Source organism: Palaemon carinicauda, chromosome 32 (genome assembly GCF_036898095.1).
Source record: "Palaemon carinicauda isolate YSFRI2023 chromosome 32, ASM3689809v2, whole genome shotgun sequence".
In the NCBI taxonomy this organism is placed as follows: domain Eukaryota; kingdom Metazoa; phylum Arthropoda; class Malacostraca; order Decapoda; family Palaemonidae; genus Palaemon; species Palaemon carinicauda.
Genome location: NC_090756.1, coordinates 23,123,768 through 23,149,246, shown reverse-complemented (window position 1 = coordinate 23,149,246; position 25,479 = coordinate 23,123,768). Strand labels below are relative to the sequence as shown.

The 25,479-nt window shown below is 46.0% G+C and overlaps 1 protein-coding gene across 1 annotated transcript; it reads right to left on the bottom strand.

Moving 5' to 3' along the window:
* Positions 1–7,754: 7,754 nt before the first annotated feature.
* LOC137625737 (ras-specific guanine nucleotide-releasing factor 1-like) lies at positions 7,755–12,146 on the bottom strand. The gene is made up of 5 exons (XM_068356626.1): positions 12,068–12,146; positions 11,636–11,764; positions 10,040–10,108; positions 9,313–9,510; positions 7,755–9,203 (listed from the first exon to the last, which is right to left on the bottom strand). The coding sequence occupies exons 1-5, from the start codon at positions 12,128–12,130 to the stop codon at positions 8,832–8,834; spliced, it is 831 nt and encodes a 276-aa protein (XP_068212727.1). The 5' UTR covers positions 12,131–12,146; the 3' UTR covers positions 7,755–8,831.
* Between the last annotated feature and the right edge of the window lie 13,333 nt (positions 12,147–25,479).

The window sequence follows — 25,479 nt, the reverse complement described above, 5'->3', positions numbered from 1 at the left end:
TGGCCTCCAAGATGTTGATGTGAAACGTCTTGAATAGGGGAGACCATGTGCCTTGAGCCTATTTTTGGTGGGAGTGACCTCTCCAACCCTCCAGCGAAGCATCCGTGTGGATGTTGAGTGATGGAGGTGGGTGTTGAAGAGGAATGGACCTTTTCAGGGCCTTTGCTTCCGACCACGGCTTGAGGAGCAGCCGAAGTCCGTTTGGGAGCCGTCTCTTGAGGTCTCTTCGAGCGATGGATGCAGAATGTCTCCAGACTCCCGCGGCATCCTTTAGCTGTGCACGTAGCACTGGGTTTGTCACTGAGGCGAACTGTAGAGAGCCTAGAACTCGTTCCTGCTGACGTCTTGAGATCCGTTTGGATTTCAGCAGTCGCTTGACAGACCCTGCTATTTCCTTCCTTTTCTTCTGGGGGATGGAAAGGCGGTGTGACTGAAGGTTCCACTGGGTTCTTAGCCATTGGAACCTTTGAGCTGGAGAGAGGCGAGATTTCTTCGCGTTTATCTTGAATCCCAGGTGTTCTAGGAACTGGGTGACTTTGTTGCAGGATTTTAAACAATCCTCGGGCGATGGAGCCCAGGCTAGCCAGTCGTCGAGGTAGGCCATCACCTGGACGTCTCGGAGGCGCAGCTGTTGAACGATGGCATCTGCCAGCTTTGTGAAGATCCGAGGGGCCACGTTGAGGCCGAAGGGCATGGCCCTGAAGGCGTAGCTTTTCCCTTTGGAGTCGAAATCCTAGGTAGGAGGAAGCTTGGTGGTTCATTGGAATGTACCAATAGGCATCCGCCAGGTCTATGGAGACCGTGTAGGAACCCTGAGGCAGAGGGGTCCTTATCTGATGAAGAGTCAGCATCTTGAACTTGTTGTTCGCTATGAACTTGTTGAGGGGGGATAAGTCTAGAATGACTCTGAGTTTGTCGGAGTCCTTCTTGGGGACGCAAAACAGTCTCCCTTGGAACCTGGTTGACTTTACCCTCCTAATCACCTTCTTGTTCAAGAGATCTAGGACATATTCTTCCAGAAGGGGGGAGATTGTTGGAAGAATTGCTGGAAGGTTGGGGGTGGTTGAGTCCAACTCCAGCCTAGACCCTTGTCGACGATGCTGTGTGCCCAGGGATCGAAGGTCCGACGATCCTGGAATTGGCGGAGTCTTCCTCCCACCGGAAGCACTTCATTGCTTCTGGTGTCCCGAGGGTGTACCACCTCGGCCGCTAGCTCCCTTTCCTCCTCTGCCTCTGGAGGGATGGCGAGATGCGTCTCTGCCTGCACCTCTGCTTGAGCCTCAACCTTTGGGACGAAAGGTAGTCGTCTGTTGCTCAAAGGCAGGGGTGAAAACCGGTGATTGGGGCAAGACCGGTTGAGTGACCAGCTGAAAGGTCTGTTGTGGCTGAGCAGCCACTTGGGGAGTAGCGGGTCCCGGAAACTGCCGTCTCTGTTGACGTTGCTGGGGTTTCGGCTTGGAGGATCTCCTCTTAGGTTGAGGGCCGTCGTCCTGAGAGGATTTCCTCTTCTTCGACATGCCCCACTTATGAAGAAGGTTCCTGTTCTCCGTGGCGGCCTTGTCGGTAATCTCTTTCACCAGATCAGAGGGAAAGAGGTGCTTACCCCAGATGTTGGAGGAAATCAGCCACCGGGGTTCGTGTCTCACTGTGGCACTTGAGAACACGATTTCACGACAGGCTCTCCGAGCCTTCATGAAGCTGTATAAGTCCTTGACTACAGTCGCCAGATGCGTCTTGGCGAGCACCATGTAGTGGTCGGGGACTCTAGTGTCACCGGCCATGACGTCAAGCTGGACCTGGAGGGACATGGATGCGGCAAGCCTTTCTTTCGTATCTTGTTCCCAACGAAGGAGGTGGTCATTAAGTTTCGGGAGGTCTCCGTTAAACTGACGTCCAGCAACGTCAGGATCTAGTTTTCCCACCACGAAGGTATGTTGGACATCCTTCCAGTGTCGAGCATCGGGGGAAGTGACCAGGGAGAAGGGTCTGCACTCCTCCAGTGCAGGGCAAGGTTTCCCTTCTTCCACTGCCCTGTGTACCGCTGCGAAGGCCTTTTCCATGAAGGGGAGGATCGCATCATCAGGTGAGACGTAGGTAGGGTGCTTCTTGCTCAACGCCGGAAGCTTTGAGCAGGTAAAACCCCTACTTTTAAGGGTGTTGGCCATCATAGCCTGGGCCTTCGGGAGATCGAACACTATCACCTCCTTAGGTTCGGTCTCTTCTTTAGAGGCAGGTTCGGATCGAAGCCGGACGTAACAGTCCGGGTAAGCCTCAAAACTTGGGAAGAATTCCACTTCTTTCAGGACAACCGAGCCGACCTTCTCACTGATGAAGATCCTGCCCGTTGCAATCGGCATATGCTCGGCATACCTCCAGGGGTTGGCGTGCGAGCATGCAGGGAGGTCCTTAACCGAATTCCTTTTCGGCTCCTTGGAACTTCCCATGGTCCTGATGTATTCGTGTGTCTCACGGAGTTTCTTGTCCATGATGGCTTCGAGCGTCCGAAACATCTCCTGGGCGCTGGTTGGGATGGGGTCCGGGGTGGCGGAGGTAGACGGGAGTGATACTTCCGTCGGTGTAGGAGTTGGGGTGGTGGTGGAAGGCGGAGCGACCTCTTGCTCCGACCCAGCGTATTCCACTTGGTCCTACTCATAGTCCAATTCTTCGGCCATGAGGTTCCTCTCCGTTGTCTCCGACACTTCCGACATACATTCCGCGTTGTCGGTATCCAGGCGACACTCGTGCATGGACTGAGCCATGACAACATCGGGTTCCACCGTGATCTGGACGGTGGGGATCTGATCCTTGGGGACCACAGAGTCTGGGGATGCCTTTGGGAACAGTAAGGCCCTCAAGTCTTCGGTGGCAAGGTACGGTCCAGTGGCGTTCTTCTGGAAGCCACGCACCCATTTGCGTAGCTTCTCTCGAGAAGCGTCCCTAACTTCCGCTGAGGGAGGGTTATTGAACGCCTCGACCAGGCGTTCCTGGTAGACCGTACAGTTCAGTGGGTCCCAGAACTTCAGATCACCTTTTTTGTTTGCACAAGGGGCGTGAGTCCTACACGCCGTGTGCCCATAAAAGTGCGGGCGCTTCACTCCACAGAAGCCATGGTCGCACTTCACGTACTCCTCCTGTAAGAGAAAGAGGACATGAGTATGGGGGAGTCATAAGGATGACTTCTATTTTAAGGTTAAGTATTAAGTGATTAATCTTTAACCTAATATTAAGTGGTAGAAATACTGTGACGTTCAGAGAGTGGGCGGAAAAGAAGGAGATAGACACATCCTCCGTGTAACCCGCCCGGCCGGTTACCGTAACCTTATCCGTAGGCAATTTGTTGTGACCGAGGACACAGGGCAGAATTCAACATAGCATGCGGTGAAGGCAGTGGGAATTCTAGTGGGGATTGCCAAGGATATAGAACTGGGACTGAGGCCACTCAGACCCAAGGATTGGGAATGTAGAAGATCCCATAGGGTAACGGTTTCCGGTAACCGGCCGTGCTAAGATACACGTAGCATGCTGGAAATCTGTGATATGCAAGAAGACAGCATGGTTACTAATGGAACGGTAAGGCAATACCTATCCATTATGTAATCAAACCATCTGGTTGCGATGTAGGGCTATCAACATCAGAAGATAGCTAGTAGAAGGGGGTGCAAGTCGCCTTGACGCCTCCGGAAGGGTCCGGCAGACCGCCGGCACGCCGGAGGCCGCTCCAGCAGAGTTTCTGGCATTAGGGAAGACAATATAGAAGTCAAGAGTAATACCAGGGTGGCGGCCGCCGGCGGGGAGCGGCGGCTCCGGCAGCCGGAGGTTGCCGGATTGGTGACAGGAACAAGGATGGTTATAGCAGAACCGGACTGCCGGCAGCGGATGCCGGCACTCCGGGGGCCGGCCGGTGGACGGACGACTGAAGCTATGAGGAAAGAGGGAAGGCCATCGGCTAGGCGCCGGCGGCAGGCGGCAGTCCCCCGGCACACGGAGGACTGACGGCCCAGAGGGCAAGGGGTAAGTCACCAAGGTAGGAGGAGGGTATCACCGACAGTAGAGGCGGCAAGGGACCGGCACCAGGATAGTGAAAGAGACAGAAGGGGGGGATGTAGGGGTCCGGCCACGGACCCCAAGGCATCCCACCTGAGTGGGTGTACCCATGATAGAGGCTAGCCCTATCACCCAGAAGCAGGGGCCGCAGAGGACCGGGAGCTAAGGGAGCCCAAGGGAGGGCAGGGAACACCCAAGAGGGGGGAGAACCCCTGTAGACAGAATGCATCCAGTGGTTAACCCCATAGGACACTATGAAGGGTATACGTACCAGAGCGGACTGCACACAGGAGCTCAAGGTAGTCCTATCACTCCACCCTAAGGAGGAGTTGTAGGACAGGGGACAGATGGGTATACACTAACCTAAGTAAAGGCTAGGCCATACAAGAGATAGGTGGGGAGGGGAGAAGAGAAGGGTCTTCTGTGGAGGGGGTTCTGTACCAGAGCAGCCACCAAGGAAGGGAGGACACTCCCTAGCCTAAGGTAAGGCAGCCTGTCTGAAAACGGTGCATGGGTATCGTTTCAGCAAGGTACAGAACTAACCCCTCCAAAACCTAACCTAGAGCAGGGATGTTACACCCTGAACTAGGAAGGATGGAAGACGTATCGCTATTGCAGGGAAGGTCGGAGACCTAGCCCCAGCAATAGAGGAAGGACTAGCCGTTCCTCATTCTCGGACGCAACCCTAAGGGGTGATCATTCCCTTAGGGAGGACAGAGAAGCGATATAATACTCTGATATGAGCTTGATCCCCTTACGTGGTAGGGGGAGCAAGGCTACACAGAGGGGATGCCCTAAGGCAGGGGATGAAGGAAGCATATAGGGGTCCTACTTGTAGGTTAGGTTAGAAAGACACACTATCTAACCTGTCCCTTATATGGTCCCTTAAGGCGAAAACACTTGCATCACAGTCAATAGTATTGTAAAATAATGCCACTATCTTCATACATAAACCTAGGATCACTGATAAATATCATGCATGAACACTGATATAGGCGCTCTGGCCTTGGGGCTATACTAGCCAACTCGTATGGGGTCAGTTGATGACCGATAATAAAGCGTCAAAACACGATATAAAAGTTCCTAGCTATGAAGACTAAATAACTAATAGTATCGATTAGTTAATGAGGCCGGAAAACGCTGTTGAGGCTATCTAAATAAGGCATGCAAAACAACAGCGACGCCATAAAATGGCCGGTCCGGTTGAGGCACAGCTCTGCCACAAAACATCAAATATCTCGAAAAGTAAAAGTTACTTTACGGTCAGAGCTTATTTAAACAATGCTGGAACCTTGTACTCAACTTTCCAGAAGAAGGCGAGGCCGAGGGTAGAGACATGGCTAAGATGCAAGTCGATAAAGATCACACAGGGAAAAGTCCGACTGGTAAGGCGAGCTACTAAATGAAGGATGAGGACGGACGTGACGTCATTTAGCAATGGCGCCCGTTTGTTTACGTCTCGAGTACCAAAAGTAGCCACGGACGAGATTAGCTGTAGAACAGCTCCCCAACTATTCTCCGTCCCTCCATATCGAAGTGTTAACTCTGTATGAGGTGCAGATAGCTATGTGGCGCGTTAATACATGCGTCCCCTGTTGATATACGATGTCTTAAAGGGAAACCTTTAGGATACTCGCTCCAGAAGTTAGAATTCTGTGATAACCTGTGGTTAAATTCTCTGGGAATATCTTAGTAGTTATATACCCAAGGAAGCTACCAAAAAGGAACCTTCCATCAGGACGCCATGGCTTGAGCCCAAAAACCACATTTTCTAAGCGTCTCTGGAAGTCTGGCAAACAAAAGCTCCAGTGTTTTGACCATGTCACATTTCTATTACTCGATTTTGATTATGGTAACTTTTTTTTTTATGATGACTGGTGTGTTTAGGTTAGACAGCGCTCTTATTTTACTAGTTTTCTGTATTTTCCCCTCACAAAAACCCTGACTTCTAGCTGTGAAATCCAATTATTGTAGTTATTAAGGGAGTCCCTTTATCTCTAAATCTGATTATTTGCAGCAGAAATCAAGGTAAAAATTGGTAAAAAAAAATTCTTACATAAGCTAGAAAAAATATATTTTTACATTGGATATCCAAGATTGGCTGAAACTTTTTTTTCACCTTTTTTAGAATTAGGGACCATGATATCAAACTAGGGTTTCACCCTAAGTACCATTTATAAATCAGCATAGCTTTATTCATGTGCCATTTGTAATTAATGCGATATTTGATGTATAAGAAGACGGCAAGCAAGTAAGTTTGAAGACGTTGCCTGTTAGGTTAGGTTAGAGGGTAACATGAAGTTATGATGCTCACCAACTATGGCCCACCAGGGGGGTTTAGTATATTATATGTCTCAGTTTTCAGTTTAATGTGTATGTATTGCAATCTATTGCAATCTATTTAGCGAAATGCTTATTATTAACTCTTGATTAAATCATAAATATTCCAGTAACCATTATCTTATATTTTCAGATATTTCAATCAGTTGCAAATTGAACCAGGGATTTTTTATCAGAAGTGATTTGTCGCGTAGTACAGTATATGACAACGTGATATGGGAGGATTAAGAATGGTGAGTAATATTCTATTTTTTATGTCCCACTAACCTCTACCCTCTCAGGGATGTCATTCTGGATCCTGGAAAGGATTTGGGTATGTTTCCTCACGATTTTTACTCTTATTTGTTCCTGCACAATTACAAGCCCTTGTTGTTGAAAGGAGTATGATTTCAGCAAAGCTGGAACACAGCTATTGAAATTTTACAAATGTGTTGGTAGTTACTGGTGGGTGGCATATAAGCCCCATCCTCTCACCAACACATTGAGTAATCCCTTTGTCTTTACCCGCAGAGCTATATGCCCGTGCTCTTTGATCTTGACAAACAGTGGTGGTTTTCAAATTCATTTATCCTTTTTATTTCTAAATTTTGGGAAATGAAGACTCCGTGTGTTGGCTTGCAAGCATTCCTTGGTAAATTTGGTTTAGATTGTGGCAGGTTCATAAGCAGGCCGGAGGTGGATGCCCTTGCTTTGTGTCCTATCCGCAGGGGGCATGTATTCATCTTCTTACGATGAGTGCAGGTCATGGCAGCTTTTACGTTGTTCTGAGTATGACAGGAGGATGAAGGCTAAAGAGGGACTCTTTGGCTTCAGTTTGACCTGCATTGTTTACCTCTAAAATTGGAGTCCATCAAATGTAAACCAAAGGAGGAAGGTGACTATGATCTCCCCTCGGGGCGAACTTCAGGTGAAGCAGGTTCATCTCCTTGCCCTTATGAAAACAATGTTCTCTGTCCTTCCCCTTGAATTGAGACCTATTGTATAGATCAATAACAATGTTCTCAGGGACTTGGACCTAAGGACCTTGTGGCCATCCATTGACATCAATGGCATTCCGTCTGCAGACAATTTAAGGTTTTAGCTAATGCTAGGCCTCCCAGGGCTTCTGCTGCTGTTCTCTCTTTGTTTGCCACTCCACCTGCAGAAGGAGCTTTGGATGTGATGCCTGATGAAGGAGAAATCTCTGATCCTTCTACCTAGGGTTCTGTTGTCACCAGCAAGGAAATCCTTGACAGCGTGTTCTGGAGCCCTTGGGCTTATAGCATCTTGCTTTTGCAACTGGGGATGTAGCTTAGCTATTAATAATAATAATAATAGTGTATAATTAACAAAGTCAGATCAACAAATTGAAAGTAAATAAAAAGCCGAGAGAATCATTAAAGGTTTTAATGTTGTCACATTAAGAAAATAGTCTGTCATTGGGAAACAAATATCTAGACAAGTCTCTACGAGATAATGTTAGAATTTTAATGAATGTAGATTCCAAAAGAATGCCAATATAAGAGCAATACTTCAACAGTATATCACAAGAGAAAATATATATTTTTTAAAGCCATACATTACTTACATTTATTACATTTATATTATTGTTAAAATGTTATTGTACCATATTAGGATGCTAGAGTTGTTAATCTTACTACTGTTAAGGTATCTAAGGTGATCATGGATAACTTGACAGAAAGGTGCATTGGGTTTTCCAAACTTATTGTCTCTCGTGCTGAAGAACAAACTTTGTTAATCGATCAGCTGTTTAATGATAGAGGGGGATTATTGTAGAACGGTGAAATAGAAAGAATGGCAGGCGTAGTAAAAGATTACGGAGGAGATAGGAGTGTCACGGCTGAGATGGTATGGGGATGTGTTGAGTATGGATGGTGAGGAGGGCTTGGTAGGAACTTGATAAGGGGGGCGAAGATCGAGAGGAAGGATGAGAATTAGACGGTGAAATAATGTGAAGATTACAGAGGAGATAGGAGTGTCACGGTTTAGATGGTTTGGGGATGTGTTGAGTATGGATGGTGAGGAGGGAGTGAGGAGGGCTTGGTAGGAACTTGTTAAGGGGGCAAAGATCGAGAGGAAGGATGAGAATTAGACGGTGAGATAATGTGAAGGATAATCTGGAGAGAAGAGGTTTGGTGGAAGAGGATGCCTTTGATAGAAGGCATTGGAGAAGGCGCGTCAGGTAACCGACCCCTTAATGTAGGGATAATGGTGGGTAAAAAGGTGATTATTGTCGATTACGAGGGGAAGGGTCATAGATTAATTAACTGTTTCAAGTTCAGGTGTGATCATCATGAATTAATTGATCCTTTTATGCTGGATGGTAACCATCATAGCTTAATCGACATGTTTGTTAAAAGTCGAGGGTCATATATTGATTAACCCCTTATGCCGAAGGGCGAGCATCATAGATTAACCAAGATGTCATTGGTCGCAAGATGTCGCTGTCAAGAAAGGGAGATGGAAGAAGAGGATGAACAAGTAGAGGAGGATGAAGATGAGGATGAGGATGAAGATGAAGAAGAAGTAGAGGAAGTAGTTGAAGAAGATGAGGAAAGTGAGGAGAAGGAAGATGAGGAGTATGTGGTGGTGGTTGTGGTGGCAGTCGTAGCCGTTCCTGCGGCAGTGGATGGAAGGAGGGGCTCTGTGACGTTGGTGAGGGTTGATCTACGAGGTTCCAAGTCCAGAGAAAGGCGGTAGAGGTTGTCGTCACTCAGCAGGAGGGACGGGTCGAGCAGGTAGGATGTAACACGAGGGTTGTATTCAATCTTGTAAGGTGTCTGTTGGAAATGCCGAATCTCACGAATGACGTGGGCAATCTGCAAGCAAGCAGGAGGAGGCATGATTATTCTTGGCACTACCCGCCTTCAATAAACTGTTGATTTTGTATTAAAAGAAGAGGGTAATTTGATTGTTTTCATCACTTACCATTCTCATTTTGGAGAAGTTAAGGAGGCCATCATCTGTGAAGTTGGGCGTTCCCTCCTCGATGAACGAGAGGTCGGTGAGATACATTCCTAGGTAAGGGATGCAAGGAGGGTCACATCGGTGGAGGGAATCACGAAGATTCCGGAATCGACCGTCCGATGAGACGAGTGCCTGCAGCTTTTCCAGTGTCTGCCGAGTCTTCAGTTGGAAGGGAAAAAAGAGTCAGAATACTTTACTGTGCTTACTTTCGCATATTGGATACATGTAAAGCTTACATAGGAATGTTTTTGTACACCAGGCTTTCAGGGTCTAGTGTGAGTTTCTATGTTCTGGTCTTTTTTTAAGGTTAAGGCTTTTGAACCCTGTCTCTCACCTCCATTTGAATTTATGGGCCAGGAATGCTTGCTTTTAATTTTATGGTCTTCCAAGCAAGTACTAACCAGACCCAGCATTGCTTAAACTACTACAGGGTATACAGTAGGAAATCAAATTATGCACAGTATATTTTTTGAGTGCCTGGAAAGTAACTTAACCTTTATACTATGATGAGATAAGCTTCATATTATCGTTTTAGAGGAAAATGGAAGTGTGTCAATATAGTACAGTACTTTGTTTTATTAGCAATAATAACTTATTCAGAAGGGTCCATGAGATTGTGTGGAAAGCCTAGGAAATGCCTTCTTCTATAGCTTGATTGAATTCAAAATGAAATTGCATTGTTACAAACCGTTTTTGAGACTCTCTCCCAGGTCTTCTTGAGGCGAAACACTGAGGTGTTCTGGAAAGCTGCACAAACCTGGAAATAAAAATCTCTATTAAGGGACATTGTTTACTAAAAAGAAAATTTCTAGAATCCTTCAATCTGAAGCATTGCAGATTTAAAACAAACAAAACAAGAAGTATACAATAAACAAACAGTGGTACTTCAATATTGTGCTATTGAAATCCCTAGTCATGCATAGTGTTGGCATGAAGGATTAATTTTAAGTCGGAAGTAGACCATATATTGAAAAGTTGAACTTTAGCTGAGAACTATAGGAAATTAAAAGGAGAATTAGGGGTTGAAAGATACTGCTAAAAAATTATTTTATTGTACTACTGTATGTTCTGCAAGGTACTTTGTAGACAGTACCTCCAACAAAGAAAATGGATAGGTAAAGTCAAAGTTAGCCCTATACCATCAAACGGCCGTTGTGGACATAACCTGTAAGGAGACATGCATGCTAAGTTCCACATAGATGAGTTGGGTGATCAGATCCATTTTTCTTTATCCTGGACTCCAGGCTAAGATTCAGCACTCATCTAGGCCTAGGTGAACTGGGTGACTGGCAATTGAGAACCAAATCCCTGAACTCATTAATGGTTCTCATATCGTAATTTCTCTCAGGAATTAACTTTATTTCGTTATATTCTTACATACATATATCAAGGCACTTCCCCCAATTTTGGGGGGTAGCCGACATCAACAAATGAAACAAAACAAAAAGGGGACCTCTACTCTCTACGTTCCTCCCAGACTGACAAGGGACTCAACCAAGTTCAGCTGGTACTTCTAGGGTGCCACAGCCCACCCTCCCCCGTTATCCACCACAGATGAAGATTCATAATGCTGAATCCCCTACTGCTGCTACCTCCGCGGTCATCTAAGGCCTCATATATGCTTAGTATTTTCCTCTGTTGGACTTCAAACAGTCCGGTGTTGTTACTTTGGACATAATCAAGGCATTTAGAAGTATATACCAAATGGCTGTGTTAAGCATTCTTCCTGCAAAGAGTTTTACTCATTCACTGTGTAAACTTTTAACTTTTAGCATCTTGGAAATCTACTGGATTTCTATTGGACAAGACCACAAGGAAGAAAAACAGAGTTCAGTACTCCTCCACAGTGTCATCTTCTTTTTCCCCATTTCCAACTGTGTACTGTATTTCAATGTTTTGTGCTCTCAATAACTCCTTTCTTACTGTTTATCAACAATCTTTTGTCTATTTTGAAAATGCCAACGATTCCTCTTTTCTCTTTCTTCGCCTTCTAGCCATTCTCTTTTTCATTCACTTAATTTTTGCAAAGAAAACTTGACCTTGAAAACATACGAGTTGAAATTTCAAAACTTGGGCTAGTCCAGGCCTATATGGAGCAGTTTATACATAATAGCTTCTATTTTGTTTTAACAGTATGTGAATGTTCATGTGAATTCCAAACATGCATCAATATTAGTTTCTTTACTGGATTAAAATGCTTTTCTCAAAGCTGGGGTATTACAAAGAGAATTTGTTACAAGAGTGAGAAAATTACAGTACAGCTGTGAGATCAGTTTATACACACCTGAAGCACTCCATTGAAATTGTGAAGGCATCGACAGATGTCGGCAACTGCGACCCATTTCTCAATAACCGCTACGCGTGAGAGTAAGGTAGAAGCTCGGATCACCTCGGATGCCACTAGCCTCGACACCTAGTTAAACAAGACATTATTACCATCAGAGGTTATGAATTAAATACTGTATGCCTAACATCGATTCTAATAAGAAGTCTTAATTATACTTGAGCCTAATATTTTATAGCATGTATAGATAAGGAATTGTTGTTTCCGATACTATGTATACTGTACATACCTATGTAAACTTCAAGTCCTAAATTTACCATGTAATGAGAAACATGGTACGCAAATGATTATGATTATAGCCGTATAAGACATTTGTTTCAATGATATCAATGTTTATATTTTCATGACTTCTTAACTGTTTACCATTCTTACCTCATTAAAACGACGGGTGATCAACAGGATGTAGGGAGCTTTTTCTTCCTTGTCTGGTTTCATCCAGGAGGTCTTTAAGAATTCTCTGTCAGGAGAAAGGTATTATTAGCTGGATTCAGTTTTGAATTGGAAAGCAAATCAGGAAGCGTGAAGTAATTTTCATTTGAGAGCCAACTCATATTAGGTTTTGATAACATGTAATCTTAACCCTTTTACCCCCAGGCTCTTTGGAAATTTCCAACCCTTAACCCCCAAGGGGTTATTTTTTCCCCAGCACATTTTACCATATATTTTTTTTTTCAATATTTAACTTAGCCGGTGATTATAATAGCTGCAACTCTGTTGCCCGACAGACAACTCTAAGGTAAAAACTCGCCAGCGATCACTACACAGGTTGCGGGTGTGCCCAACAGCGCCATCTGTCGTCCAGATACCCAGTACTCAATGTAAACAAAGACTCAATTTTCAATATTTAACTTAGCCGGTGATTATATAGCTGCAACTCTGTTGCCCGACAGACAACTCTACGGTAAAAACTCGCCAGCGATCGCTACACAGGTTGCGGGTGTGCCCAACAGCGCCATCTGTCGTCCAGATACCCAGTACTCAATGTAAACAAAGACTCAATTTTCTCTCTGTCGAGCTATCGACAAGACGTACTTACTCGCTGTTGCTAAACTGGAGTTTTTTCACAACTAATTGGTGAAGTACTTTATTCTAGTTTTGAGCTTTCGCTATGCAGGTGTTTTATCTTCATCTTAAATCTTGAACTCGTTTTGGATAGATTAAATTATGGTGACAAAGAGAGTATGGACTTTCTTTCACTTTTAAATGGCCGACCCTTCCCTTAGACGGAAGTGTGTTTAGGCTTTTAGTAATTATATCACGTTATAGATTTTCCTCTATATATTTTATATATCTCCGCCTTTATTAGGCCTCTTCGATTAACTTTCCATTTATTATAAACATATAAAAATAATTTTAATGTTTTGTTTATATAGACCTTTCCTGAGAGTAGGCGGTCCTAACTTGGAAACCGAAGTTAATCAACGTTGAGCCCTTTATATCGTAATTAGCTTTTAAAGAGCTAAGGATTTAAAACTTTTTAAATGTAATATTTTATGAAAGAATTTCTTTGATAGTCTTCGTACTGTTTTCAAAGATGAACTAACGTTTAGTTTATTTATGCTACGCAGTTGTTGACGTTCAGGACGTTCAACATGCGCTCTATCGTTACGATAGAGAGAGAGTGTATCACGGTTTCACTTTGCAGTAAGAGTAAATCGATTCTGATGTTTTGTTCATTCTTTCTTAGCTTAAATGTTTTAAATTCTATTTTAAAGGAACTTTTTAATTGAAAAACCTTTCAGTTTTTTCCTTTAGTCAAATAACATGTTTTTTTTTGACGAAATATAATTGGGCTCTTCTCTTAGGTGCGAAATCAAGAGAGAAAGAGAGAGAGAGATAGAGACGGAGGGAGAGAGAGGAGAGAAAACGTTCCGTTCAAGCGGGTAACGTTGTTCTCGAGTTACTCTCGTCCCTAGTCGCTGTACGGGGAGGAAGGATAAAACGTTTTAGTTTTTTATTCTCGTCCCCAGGCTATGTGCGGTGAGAGATTGAAAACGTAGTTATATGAACTAGTGTTTAGTCTCTTTCCCAGCCACTGATTTTTTTATCTTAAAATATGTTTTCTGTTTTTTGCTGGTATTAATGAGCTTGCATTATACGACTGATTTCGCAATTACTACCTTTTAATGAAGGGTAGAATTGCGTGTTTCAGGTAGAAATCAGTAAAGGTTTCGATTTCAGTGAAATAAGTGCAAAACAGAAAATCGTAGTGATAAAGTGATATGCGCAAAGTGTTACAGTGTTGCGTCCGAGGGTTCGTCTGTTCGTGCCTGTCGTTCACCTAGTCCGGGACCTCTTACATGCTCCCAAGCCCAGGGGAGAAGTAATGTCAAACGACTTATGGGTTCGAGAGGCCTTGACCAACGAACAGACGTTTTCCCTCTATGGTATCGGGTGTATCTTACCAAGATCTCCCCTACCATAAGACGAGAGAGACGTTGTTTCTCCTCGTCATCCGAAGGCTTTTCGCATAAGAAACCTGTCACAAGGTATCGAAGCCCTTAAGCGAAAGTCAGTCCTTTCAGGACAGGTCCAGCGTCCTGGTTACAACCATTAGGACAGCTCTGACCCTATGCAGTCATCGGATAACTGCTCGCCGCCTAACAAAAGCGTAACACAGACTCCGAGAGTCTTTTTTTGTAGGCAAAGTGTTGCGGTCACAGACGTTACCCTCGTCTCTTACCACAACCATTTCCGTTGATCCTTAATGGGTTGTATGGCAAGACATGCAGTATATGCTTGCCTCCCTTATGGAAGACTATTCTGCTGATTAGTCCGTTGAGTCTAGCCGTTTATCTCATCGATATCCTGGCTTTCAGCCAACCTAACATTCCTTTATGCTTACTGTTTAGAACCACACTCGATGCGGTCTCGTGTGGTTTTTTCAGCCGCATTTGGACGTTAGGCCACTTGCTGATGCTCCTGTTGACGTTCAAGACGTTCACTTACAATCGGAGTTGACTTGTTTTGACGCTGTGCGTCAACCTCCGCATTCTAGAGTTGTTTTGACTGCTCAGTCTAGGCAGTCAAAGCAGTCTCGAGTGGACGCTGTGCGTCCTCACGCACCTGTTGTGGTTGACAGTTCAGTTGTTGACAGTTCACAGACTGTCAAGCAGTTACATGACGTTGCGTTCTGGTCCGCTACTAATGCACCAGTGAGTGTGGACTCTGCTTGTAAAGCATTGCCACCACGGTAGGTCTCTCCCTTGCTTGAGACTCAGCTTTTATCGGACAAGGTTCCTGTAGATGAGGAAGTTGCTGTTCTCCCTACTACTGATATTCCCTTGAGGACTCTGTCAGATGGAGTGGAGCCTAAAGCTGCTTAGCCTCCTATGGACTTTAATTAAATCATGATGATTTTTTTAAGGATCTTTGTCCGGATCTTTTTGTAACTGCTGCTCCTCGTTCGCCTAAACGTCAGAGCTTACACTAGGCCTAGCTACTTCGAAGCCGTTGTTTTTAAGCTAGTGCTCTCTCGCTCTCCTAGAGAGCTTTACGTTGGCTAGGCGACTGGTTTTTCACCAGGAGGAGTTTTGGGGATACAGCCTTTGCTTTCCCTTCTTTTAAACTGGTTTATAGAGCGAGAGTCTGATATGACACGAGAGAAGTTCTCGGCTTGGGAGTTCATGCCTCTGCCCAGATAGACTTCTCAATTCTCGTAGACTCTCCCTGGCGCCTGGCCAGGAGACGCTCCAAGTTGTTTACAGGTCAACTTCACAGCTGTTTTCGAGCCTTTGAAGTTTTGCTGTACAATTATGTCACGCATAACAAGGCTTTCAGGGATGGTAAACGGTACCGCCTCAGTCGCTAACCGCGTCTGTTGCCACACCTGCTCCCGTAGACCCTAAATGGGCTTTGCTGCAAGACATGCAGTCCAAGCTTGCGTCCTTGATAGAGGACTTTAATGCGGAGAAGGTTGCTACCGAACCTTCTGGCCAACAACCTTCCAACTGGTCGGTTGTGCGCCCTGTTGACGCTGAGGTAACCTACTCGTGTCTGCCAGTTGAGGTGGTTCCTCCACCGATGCGACCCAGTGTGGGTTGCCAGCTGCACGTTGACGTTAAGCGACGCTCGGAGGTGGTTGTTGACGTTCAGGACGTTCAACAACCAGCAGAGGTGACTTGTTTTGACGCGGTGCGTCAACCTCAGCAACCCGGTAGGGTGTTGACTGCACAACCCAGACGGTCTAGACAGTCTCGGGTTGACGCTGTGCTTCCTCGCGCACCCATGGTTGTTGACAGTTCACAGACTGTGCAGCAGTTCCATGATATTGCGTCCGGCTCCGTCACGCATCCACCAGTGCGACCGGACTCAGCGAGCCAGACGTTGCCCACTCCGTTGCCGTTTCCTCATCAGTTTTCGGATGAGGAACCCTCTGATGAGGACGTTGCTGAACAACAAGACGATCAGCCCCCAGAATAGATCAAGCCCTGCTATCCATCCAGAAGATGCTGAAGAAGGAACGCTGCTCAGTCAGGCTGTGGATGAGTCTGGTAGGGACGCTGTCATCCGTGGAACAATTTGTGTCCCTAGGAAGACTACACCTCCGTCCTCTTCAATACCATCTAGCTTTTCACTGGAAAAAGGACAAGACGCTAGAAGCGGTCTCGATCCCGGTTTCCGAAAAGATAAAGTCTTGTCTGACTTGGTGGAAGGACAATATCAACCTAAGAGAGGGTCTTCCCCTGGCTGTTCAGACTCCCAACCACGTTCTCTTCTCGGACGCATCGGACGTGGGCTGGGGCGCGACACTAGACGGTCGGGAATGCTCAGGACTGTGGAACTCGAGTCAGAGGAGCATGCATATCAACTGCAAGGAGCTGTTGGCAGTACATCTGGCCTTGAAAAGCTTCAAGTCTCTCCTTCGAGGCAAAGTGGTGGAAGTTAACTCGGACATCACCACGGCCTTGGCGTACATCTCCAAACAAGGAGGTACCCACTCACTGACGTTGTACGAGATCACAAGGGACCTGCTCATCTGGTCAAAAGGTCAAGACATCTCCCTAGTAACGAGGTTCATCCAAGGCGACTTGAACGTCATAGCAGATTGTCTCAGTCGGAAAGGGCAAGTAATTCCAACCGAATGGACCCTCCACAAGGATGTGTGCAAGAGACTTTGGGCCACTTGGGGTAAACCATCCATAGATCTCTTTGCAACCTCGCTGACCAAGAGGCTTCCAATCTATTGCTCTCCAGTCCCGGACCCAGCAGCAATACATATAGATGCTTTCCTCCTAGATTGGTCACATCTGGATCTCTACGCATTCCCACCGTTCAAGATTGTCAACAAGGTACTGCAGAAGTTCGCCTCTCACGAAGGGACAAGGTTGACGTTAGTTGCTTCCCTCTGGCCCGCGAGAGAATGGTTCACCGAGATACTTCGATGGTTAGTAGACGTTCCCAGTAGTCTTCCTCTAAGGGTAGACCTTCTACGTCAGCCACACATAAAGAAGGTACTCCAAAGCCTCCACGCTCTTCGTCTGACTGCCTTCAGACTATCGAAAGACTCTCGAGAGCTAGAGGCTTTTCGAAGGAAGCAGCCAGTGCGATTGATAGAGCAAGGAGAGCTTCTTCCATTAGAGTCTACCAATCGAAGTGGGAAGTCTTCCGAGACTGGTGCAAGTCAGTTTCTGTATCCTCGACCAGTACCTCTGTAGCTCAAATAGCTGTTTTTCTCTTATACCTGAGAAAAGGACGATCCCTTTCAGCTCCCACTATCAAGGGCTACAGAAGCATGTTGGCATCGGTCTTCCGGCATAGAGGCTTAGATCTTTCCAAACATAAAGATCTGCAAGACCTCCTTAAGTCTTTTGAGACCACCAAGGAGCGTCGTTTGGCTACCCCTGGATGGAATTTAGACGTGGTACTAAGATTCTTCATATCAGACAGGTTGGAGCCGTTACAATCAGCCTCCCTGAAAGATCTCACTCTTAAGACTCTTTTCCTGGTATGCTTAGCCTCGGCTAAAAGAGTCAGTGAGATTCATGCCTTCAGCAAGAACATAGGATTTTCGTCAGAAAAAGCCACTTGTTCGCTACAACTTGGTTTTCTAGCCAAAAATGAGCTGCCTTCTCGGCCTTGGCCTAAATCTTTCGATATCCCCAGCTTATCGGAGATCGTAGGCAATGAACTAGAAAGAGTCTTATGCCCTGTTAGAGCTCTTAAGTTCTAATTAAAGCGTACTAAACCTTTACAAGGCCAATCTGAAGCTTTATGGTGTTCAGTTAAGAAACCATCCTTGCCTTTGTCAAAGAATGCTTGGTCAGACTTTATCAGATTGTTAATACGAGAAGCTCATTCACATCTGAGTGAGGAAGACCGAACTTTGCTTAAGGTGAAGACGCACGAAGTTAGAGCTGTAACAACTTCCGTGGCCTTTAAGCAAAATATATCTCTGCAAAGTATAATGGACGCAACCTATTGGAGAAGCAAGTCAGTGTTCGCGTCATTTTACTTGAAAGATGTCCAGTCTCTTTACAAGAACTGCTACACACTGGGACCATTCGTAGCAGCGAGTGCAGTAGTGGGTGAGGGCTCAACCACTACAATTCCCTAATTCCATACCCTTTTAATCTTTCTCTTGAAATGTTTTTATTGTTGTTTTTTGGGTTGTCCGGAAGGCTAAGAAGCCTTTCGCATCCTGGTTGATTTGGCGGGTGGTCAAAGTCATTTCTTGAGAGCGCCTAGATTAGGGGTTTTGATGAGGTCCTGTTGTATGGGTTGCAACCCTTGATACTTCAGATCCTAGGGGTCGATCAGCATCCTAAGAGGATCGCGAGGCTCCGTAAGGAAGACGTACTTAAAAGGCAGAGAAATTGTTCAAGTCGACTTCCTTACCAGGTACCTATTTATTTTGTTTTTGTTATTTTGATAACTTCTAAAATAAAATAAAAACTCTTAGCTCATAAAAGTGTAAACATATATTGCTGGTCTCTACCCACCCCCCTGGGTGTGAATCAGCTATATAATCACCGGCTAAGTTAAATATTGAAAAATGTTATTTTGATAATAAAATAAATTTTTGAATATACTTACCCGGTGATTATAAATTAAAGGACCCTCCCTTCCTCCCCAATAGAGACGCAGTGGGACGAGGAGAAAATTGAGTCTTTGTTTACATTGAGTACTGGGTATCTGGACGACAGATGGCGCTGTTGGGCACACCCGCAACCTGTGTAGCGATCGCTGGCGAGTTTTTACCGTAGAGTTGTCTGTCGGGCAACAGAGTTGCAGCTATATAATCACCGGGTAAGTATATTCAAAAATTTATTTTATTATCAAAATAACATTTTTCTCTCTGTCGTGCTATCGACAAGACGTACTTACTCGCTGTTGCTAAACTGGAGTTTTTTCACAACTAATTGGTGAAGTACATTATTCTAGTTTTGAGCTTTCGCTGTGCAGGGTTTCTCTTCACACAAATCCTTGAACTCTTTTTGATAACGGATTCTTTGTTGATGACTTTTTGATAGTTTTTTGAATTCCCCTTTGACCAATTCAAAATGGCTGACCCTTCACAAGTCCCAAAATTTAGGAAGTGCAATGCTAGGGACTGTTCAAGGCGTCTTCCGAAGGCTTCTATTGACCCTCACACTGTTTGTTCCAATTGTCGGGATAAAACCTGTCAATTGGAAGATCGGTGTGAGGAGTGCGTTGGGCTTTCGGAATTCGATTTTATCGAATTCCAAAAGTATACACGTAGGCTAGAGAGAGATAGAGTTAGGAGAAGTTCCTCTCGTTCTATTGATATTTCCTCTCCTCATGCCCCACAACCTATTCCTTCCCCTGTAGTGGTTGCTCTTAATCCCCCTCCTGGCACTCAGGAACCTTCGATGGCTGATATGATGCGTGCCATCCAAGCTCTGGGTGAGAGAGTTGAGTCCCTTGCTAGTGACCGTAATCAACTCATGGCGGATGTGAAGGAGCTGAAGTGCAAAAGTGCAGTGGGAAGTGATAAAGTGCCGAGTGTTAGTGTTGTGGATAGTGTTGCGCTTGAGGGTTCGTCTGTTCGTGCCTGTCGTCCTCCTAGTCCGGGACCTCTTGCAAGCTCCCAAGTCCAGGGGAGAAGCAATGTCGTACGACAAATGGGTTCGAGAGGCTTTAATCAGCGAACAGACGTTCCCTCCGTGGTATCGGCCGTATCTACCCAAGATCGCCCCTGCCTAACTAAGACGAGAGAGCCCATTTATACCTCGTCTTCGGAAGGTGTTTCTCGCAAGAAACCCTGGACCAAGGTCTCACGACCGTTAAAGCGCAAGTCGGTCTCTTCCGCACAAGTCCAACGGCCCAGTTGTAGCCACTGGGTCAGTTCGGACTCGCTGCCGTCATCCGATGACTGCTCACCGCCTAAGAGAGGCAAAGCGGTACCGCTTCAGACAGTAACACCGTCTGTCGCCGCACCTGCTCCTGTAGACCCTAAGTGGTCTCTACTACAAGACATGCAGTCTAAACTAACGTCTCTTATGCAGGACTTTCGTGCGGAGAAGGTTGCTGCCGCACCAGCTAGTACAGCTCCTTGCCTACAACCGCCCACACGATCGGTTGTGCGTCCTGTGGACGCTGAGGTAACCTTCTCACGCACACCAGTTGAGAGAGTTCCGCCACCCATGCGTTCCAGTGTGATCTGCCAGCCGCATGTTGACGTTCAGCGACACATGGAGGTCTCCGTTGACGTTCGTGAGGTTCAACAACCGTCAGAGTTGTTTTGTTTTGACGCGGTGCGTCAACCTCCGCAACCCAGTGTGGTTGCCACTGCTCACCCACATCAGTCCAGACAGTCTGGAGTAGACGCTGTGCGTCCCCGCGCTGCTATGGTTGTTGCCAGCTCACAGACTGGGCAGCAGTTCCATGACGTTGCGTCCGGCTCAGTCACGCATGCACCCATGCGACCGGACTCGGCTAACCAGCCGTTACCCACTCCGTTGCCGTTCCCTCATCAGTTATCGGATGAGGGACTTTCTGATGATGATGTTGCTGCACACGTAGATGAACCGCATTCAGAACTGGACGAGCCTAAGTCTACGCAACCCTCTTTGGACTTTAGGAAAGTTTTGGCCCTTTTCAAAGATGTTTCCGGACCAGTTTGTTTCTGTGGCTCCGCGTTCTCCTCCGTCAGAGTTTGTGTTAGGCATGCCGTCAACCACTCCTGCCTTTACTAGACTCGTCCTCGCACGCTCGTCCAAGAGAGCTTTGCGGGTGATAGGAGAATGGCTGCAGTCCAAGAAGAGTTTAGGGAAGACAGCTTTTACGTTTCCCCCTGCTAGACTCTCTTCTAGATCGAGCGTCTGGTATGCCACGGGAGAAGTTCTTGGCTTGGGAGTTCCTGCCTCTGCCCAGGGCGACTTCTCAAGTCTTGTAGACTCTCCCCGCCGCCTTGCCATGAGACGCTCAAAGATATGTTGGTCATCTTCGGACCTGGACCACCTTTTGAAAGGTATCTTTAGAGCCTTCGAAGTTTTTAACTTCTTAGACTGGTGTCAAGGAGCTCTAAGCAGAAAGATCTCTCCGACAGAGAAGGAGACTTCCTTGCTCATTATGTCCTGCATGGACAAGGCCGTACGTGATGGGTCTAATGAGCTTGCTGCATCTTTTGTGTCCGGAGTCCTTAAGAAGCGTGAAAACCTATGCTCATTCCTTTCAGCTGGAGTTACACCATGCCAGAGATCCGAACTTCTGTTTGCTCCTCTTTCCAAGTGCCTTTTTCCAGAAGACCTGATTAAGGAAATTGCCGCTTCTTTGATACAGAAGGACACTCACGATCTTGTTGCGTCCTCAGCTCGCAAAGCCACCCCTTTGCCTACCTTGTCAGCTAGACCAAGGATGGACACTCCAGCGTCCCGTTTTATTCCGCCCTTTCGTGGCAGAGCCTCCAGCAGAGGAGGTGCTCGTGCCGAAGGGAAACGAGGAAAGAAGAAAGGAACCAAGTCCTTTAAGGGCAGAGTCTGACTGCCAGCTTCTTCAGACAGCAGTGGGAGCCAGACTCAAGAACTTCTGGCAGACCTGGGAAAAGAGAGGCGCAGATGCACAATCTGTGAAGTTGCTCAGAGAGGGGTACAAGATCCCGTTTGTACGGAAACCCCCTCTAGCAACATCTCCCATCGATCTCTCTCCCAGGTACAGAGAGGAAGACAAGAGACAAGCCTTGAAACAGGAAGTGTCTCTTTTACTAGAGAAGGGAGCGGTGGTCAAAGTCTCGGACCATCAAACCCCGGGATTCTACAACCGCCTCTTCTTGGTGTCAAAGAAGACAGGAGGGTGGAGGCCTGTGCTAGACGTCAGTGCTCTGAATGTCTTTGTCACAAAGCAGACGTTCTCCATGGAGACCACAAAAAGTCGGTTCTAGCAGCGGTCAGAAGGGAAGACTGGATGGTCTCTTTAGACCTAAGGGACGCCTACTTCCACGTCCCCATCCACCCGGACTCCCAACCTTTTCTGAGATTCGTTTTCGAAAAGGTTGTCTACCAGTTTCAAGCCCTGTGCTTTGGCCTAAGCACAGCTCCTCTTGTGTTTACGAGGCTGATGAGGAATGTAGCCAAATTCCTTCATTTATCGGACATCCGAGCCTCCCTCTATTTGGACGACTGGCTTCTCAGAGCTTCTTCCAGTCGTCGCTGTCTGAAGGATCTAAAGTGGACTCTAGATCTGACCAAGGAATTGGGTCTCCTTGTCAATATGGAAAAGTCACAAGTGGTCCCATCCCAAACTATTGTGTATTTAGGGATGGAGATTCACAGTCTAGCTTTTCGGGCTTTTCCGTCGGCCCCCAGAACAAGCCAAGCCCAGTTATGCATCCAGAACATGCTGAAGAAGGAACAATGTTCAGTCAGGAAGTGGATGAGTCTGATAGGGACGCTATCATCCCTGGAACAGTTTGTGTCATTAGGAAGACTACACCTCCGTCCTCTTCAATATCACCTAGCATTTCACTGGAAAAAGGACAAGACGCTAGAAGCGGTCTCGATCCCCATTTCCGAGAAGATGAAGTCTTGCCTGACTTGGTGGAAGGACAGTATCAGCCTAAGAGAAGGTCTTCCCCTGGCTGTTCAGACTCCCAACCACGTTCTCTTCTCGGACGCATCAGACGTAGGCTGGGGCGCGACATTAGACGGTCGGGAATGTTCGGGACTATGGAACTCGAGTCAAAGGATAATGCATATCAACTGCAAGGAGCTACTGGCAGTACATCTGGCCTTGAAAAGCTTCAAGTCTCTCCTTCAAGGCAAAGTGGTAGAGGTGAACTCGGACAACACCACTGCCTTGGCGTACATCTCCAAGCAAGGAGGGACCCACTCACTGACGTTGTACGAGATCGCAAGGGACCTGCTCATCTGGTCAAAAGGTCAAAACATATCACTAGTTACGAGGTTCATCCAAGGCAACTTGAATGTCATGGCAGATTGTCTCAGTCGGAAGGGACAAGTAATTCCAACAGAATGGACCCTCCACAAGGATGTATGCAAGAGACTTTGGGCCACTTGGGGCCAACCAACCATAGATCTCTTTGCAACCTCGATGACCAAGAGGCTCCCAATATATTGCTCACCAATCCCGGACCCAGCAGCAGTTCATATAGATGCCTTTCTCCTAGATTGGTCGCATCTAGATCTATACGCATTCCCACCGTTCAAGATTGTCAACAAGGTACTGCAGAAGTTCGCCTCTCACGAAGGGACAAGGTTGACGCTAGTTGCTCCCCTCTGGCCCGCGAGAGAATGGTTCACCGAGGTACTTCGATGGCTAGTAGACGTTCCCAGAAGTCTTCCTCTAAGGGTGGACCTTCTACGTCAGCCACACGTAAAGAAGGTACACCAAAGCCTCCACGCTCTTCGTCTGACTGCCTTCAGACTATCGAAAGACTCTCGAGAGCTAGAGGCTTTTCGAAGGAGGCAGCCAGTGCGATTGCAAGAGCAAGGAGAACATCCACCCTTAGAGTTTACCAATCGAAGTGGGAAGTCTTCCGAAACTGGTGCAAGTCAGTATCTATATCCTCGACCAGTACCTCTGTAACTCAAATAGCTGACTTCCTCTTATACCTGAGGAAAGAACGATCACTTTCAGCTCCCACTATCAAGGGTTACAGAAGCATGTTGGCATCCGTCTTCCGTCACAGAGGCTTAGATCTTTCCAACAATAAAGATCTACAGGACCTCCTTAAGTCTTTTGAGACCACGAAGGAGCGTCGTTTGGTTACGCCTGGTTGGAATTTAGACGTGGTACTAAGATTCCTTATGTCAGACAGGTTCGAGCCGCTACAATCAGCCTCCCTGAAAGATCTCACCTTAAAGACTCTTTTCCTGGTATGCTTAGCCACAGCTAAAAGAGTCAGTGAGATTCATGCCTTCAGCAAGAACATCGGATTTTCGTCAGAAAAGGCTACATGTTCACTACAACTTGGTTTTCTAGCCAAAAACGAGCTGCCTTCTCGACCTTGGCCGAAATCGTTCGATATTCCCAGCTTATCGAATATGGTAGGCAATGAACTAGAAAGAGTCTTATGCCCTGTGAGAGCTCTTAAGTTCTATTTAAAACGAACTAAACCTTTACGAGGCCTTTCTGAAGCTTTATGGTGTTCAGTTAAGAAACCATCTTTGCCTATGTCAAAGAATGCTTTATCCTATTTTGTCAGACTGTTAATACGAGAAGCTCATTCCCATCTGAGTGAGGAAGACCAAGCAGTGCTGAAGGTAAGGACACACGAAGTTAGAGCTGTCGCAACTTCCGTGGCCTTTAAACAAAATAGATCTCTGCGAAGTATAATGGACGCAACCTATTGGAGAAGCAAGTCAGTGTTCGCGTCTTTTTATCTTAAGGATGTCCAGTCTCTTTACGAGGACTGCTACACACTGGGACCATTCGTAGCAGCGAGTGCAGTAGTGGGTGAGGGCTCAACCACTACAATTCCCTAATTCCATACCCTTTTAATCTTTCTCTTGAAATGTTTTTATTGTTGTTTTTTGGGTTGTCCGGAAGGCTAAGAAGCCTTTCGCATCCTGGTTGATTTGGCGGGTGGTCAAAGTCATTTCTTGAGAGCGCCTAGATTAGGGGTTTTGATGAGGTCCTGTTGTATGGGTTGCAACCCTTGATACTTCAGATCCTAGGGGTCGATCAGCATCCTAAGAGGATCGCGAGGCTCCGTAAGGAAGACGTACTTAAAAAGGCAGAGTAATTGTTCAAGTCGACTTCCTTACCAGGTACCTATTTATTTTGTTTTTGTTATTTTGATAACTTCTAAAATGAAATAAAAACTCTTAGCTCATAATAATGTAAACATATTGCTGGTCTCTACCCACCCCCCTGGGTGTGAATCAGCTATTATAATCACCGGCTAAGTTAAATATTGAAAAATGTTATTTTGATAATAAAATAAATTTTTGAATATACTTACCCGGTGATTATAAATTAAAGGACCCTCCCTTCCTCCCCAATAGAGACGCAGTGGAACGAGGAGAAAATTGAGTCTTTGTTTACATTGAGTACTGGGTATCTGGACGACAGATGGCGCTGTTGGGCACACCCGCAACCTGTGTAGCGATCGCTGGCGAGTTTTTACCTTAGAGTTGTCTGTCGGGCAACAGAGTTGCAGCTATTATAATCACCGGGTAAGTATATTCAAAAATTATTTTATTATCAAAATAACATTTTAAATTGCTCTAACAGCCTTAATTTTTGTCATATAAAGGTCAGGTTGGTCTCATTCTCTTGGAAAATGCCTGAATTTTTTAAAAACATTATCAAAAATATGAAAAAAAAAAATTTTTATAGCATTTTTTTTTGCAAGGACGTAC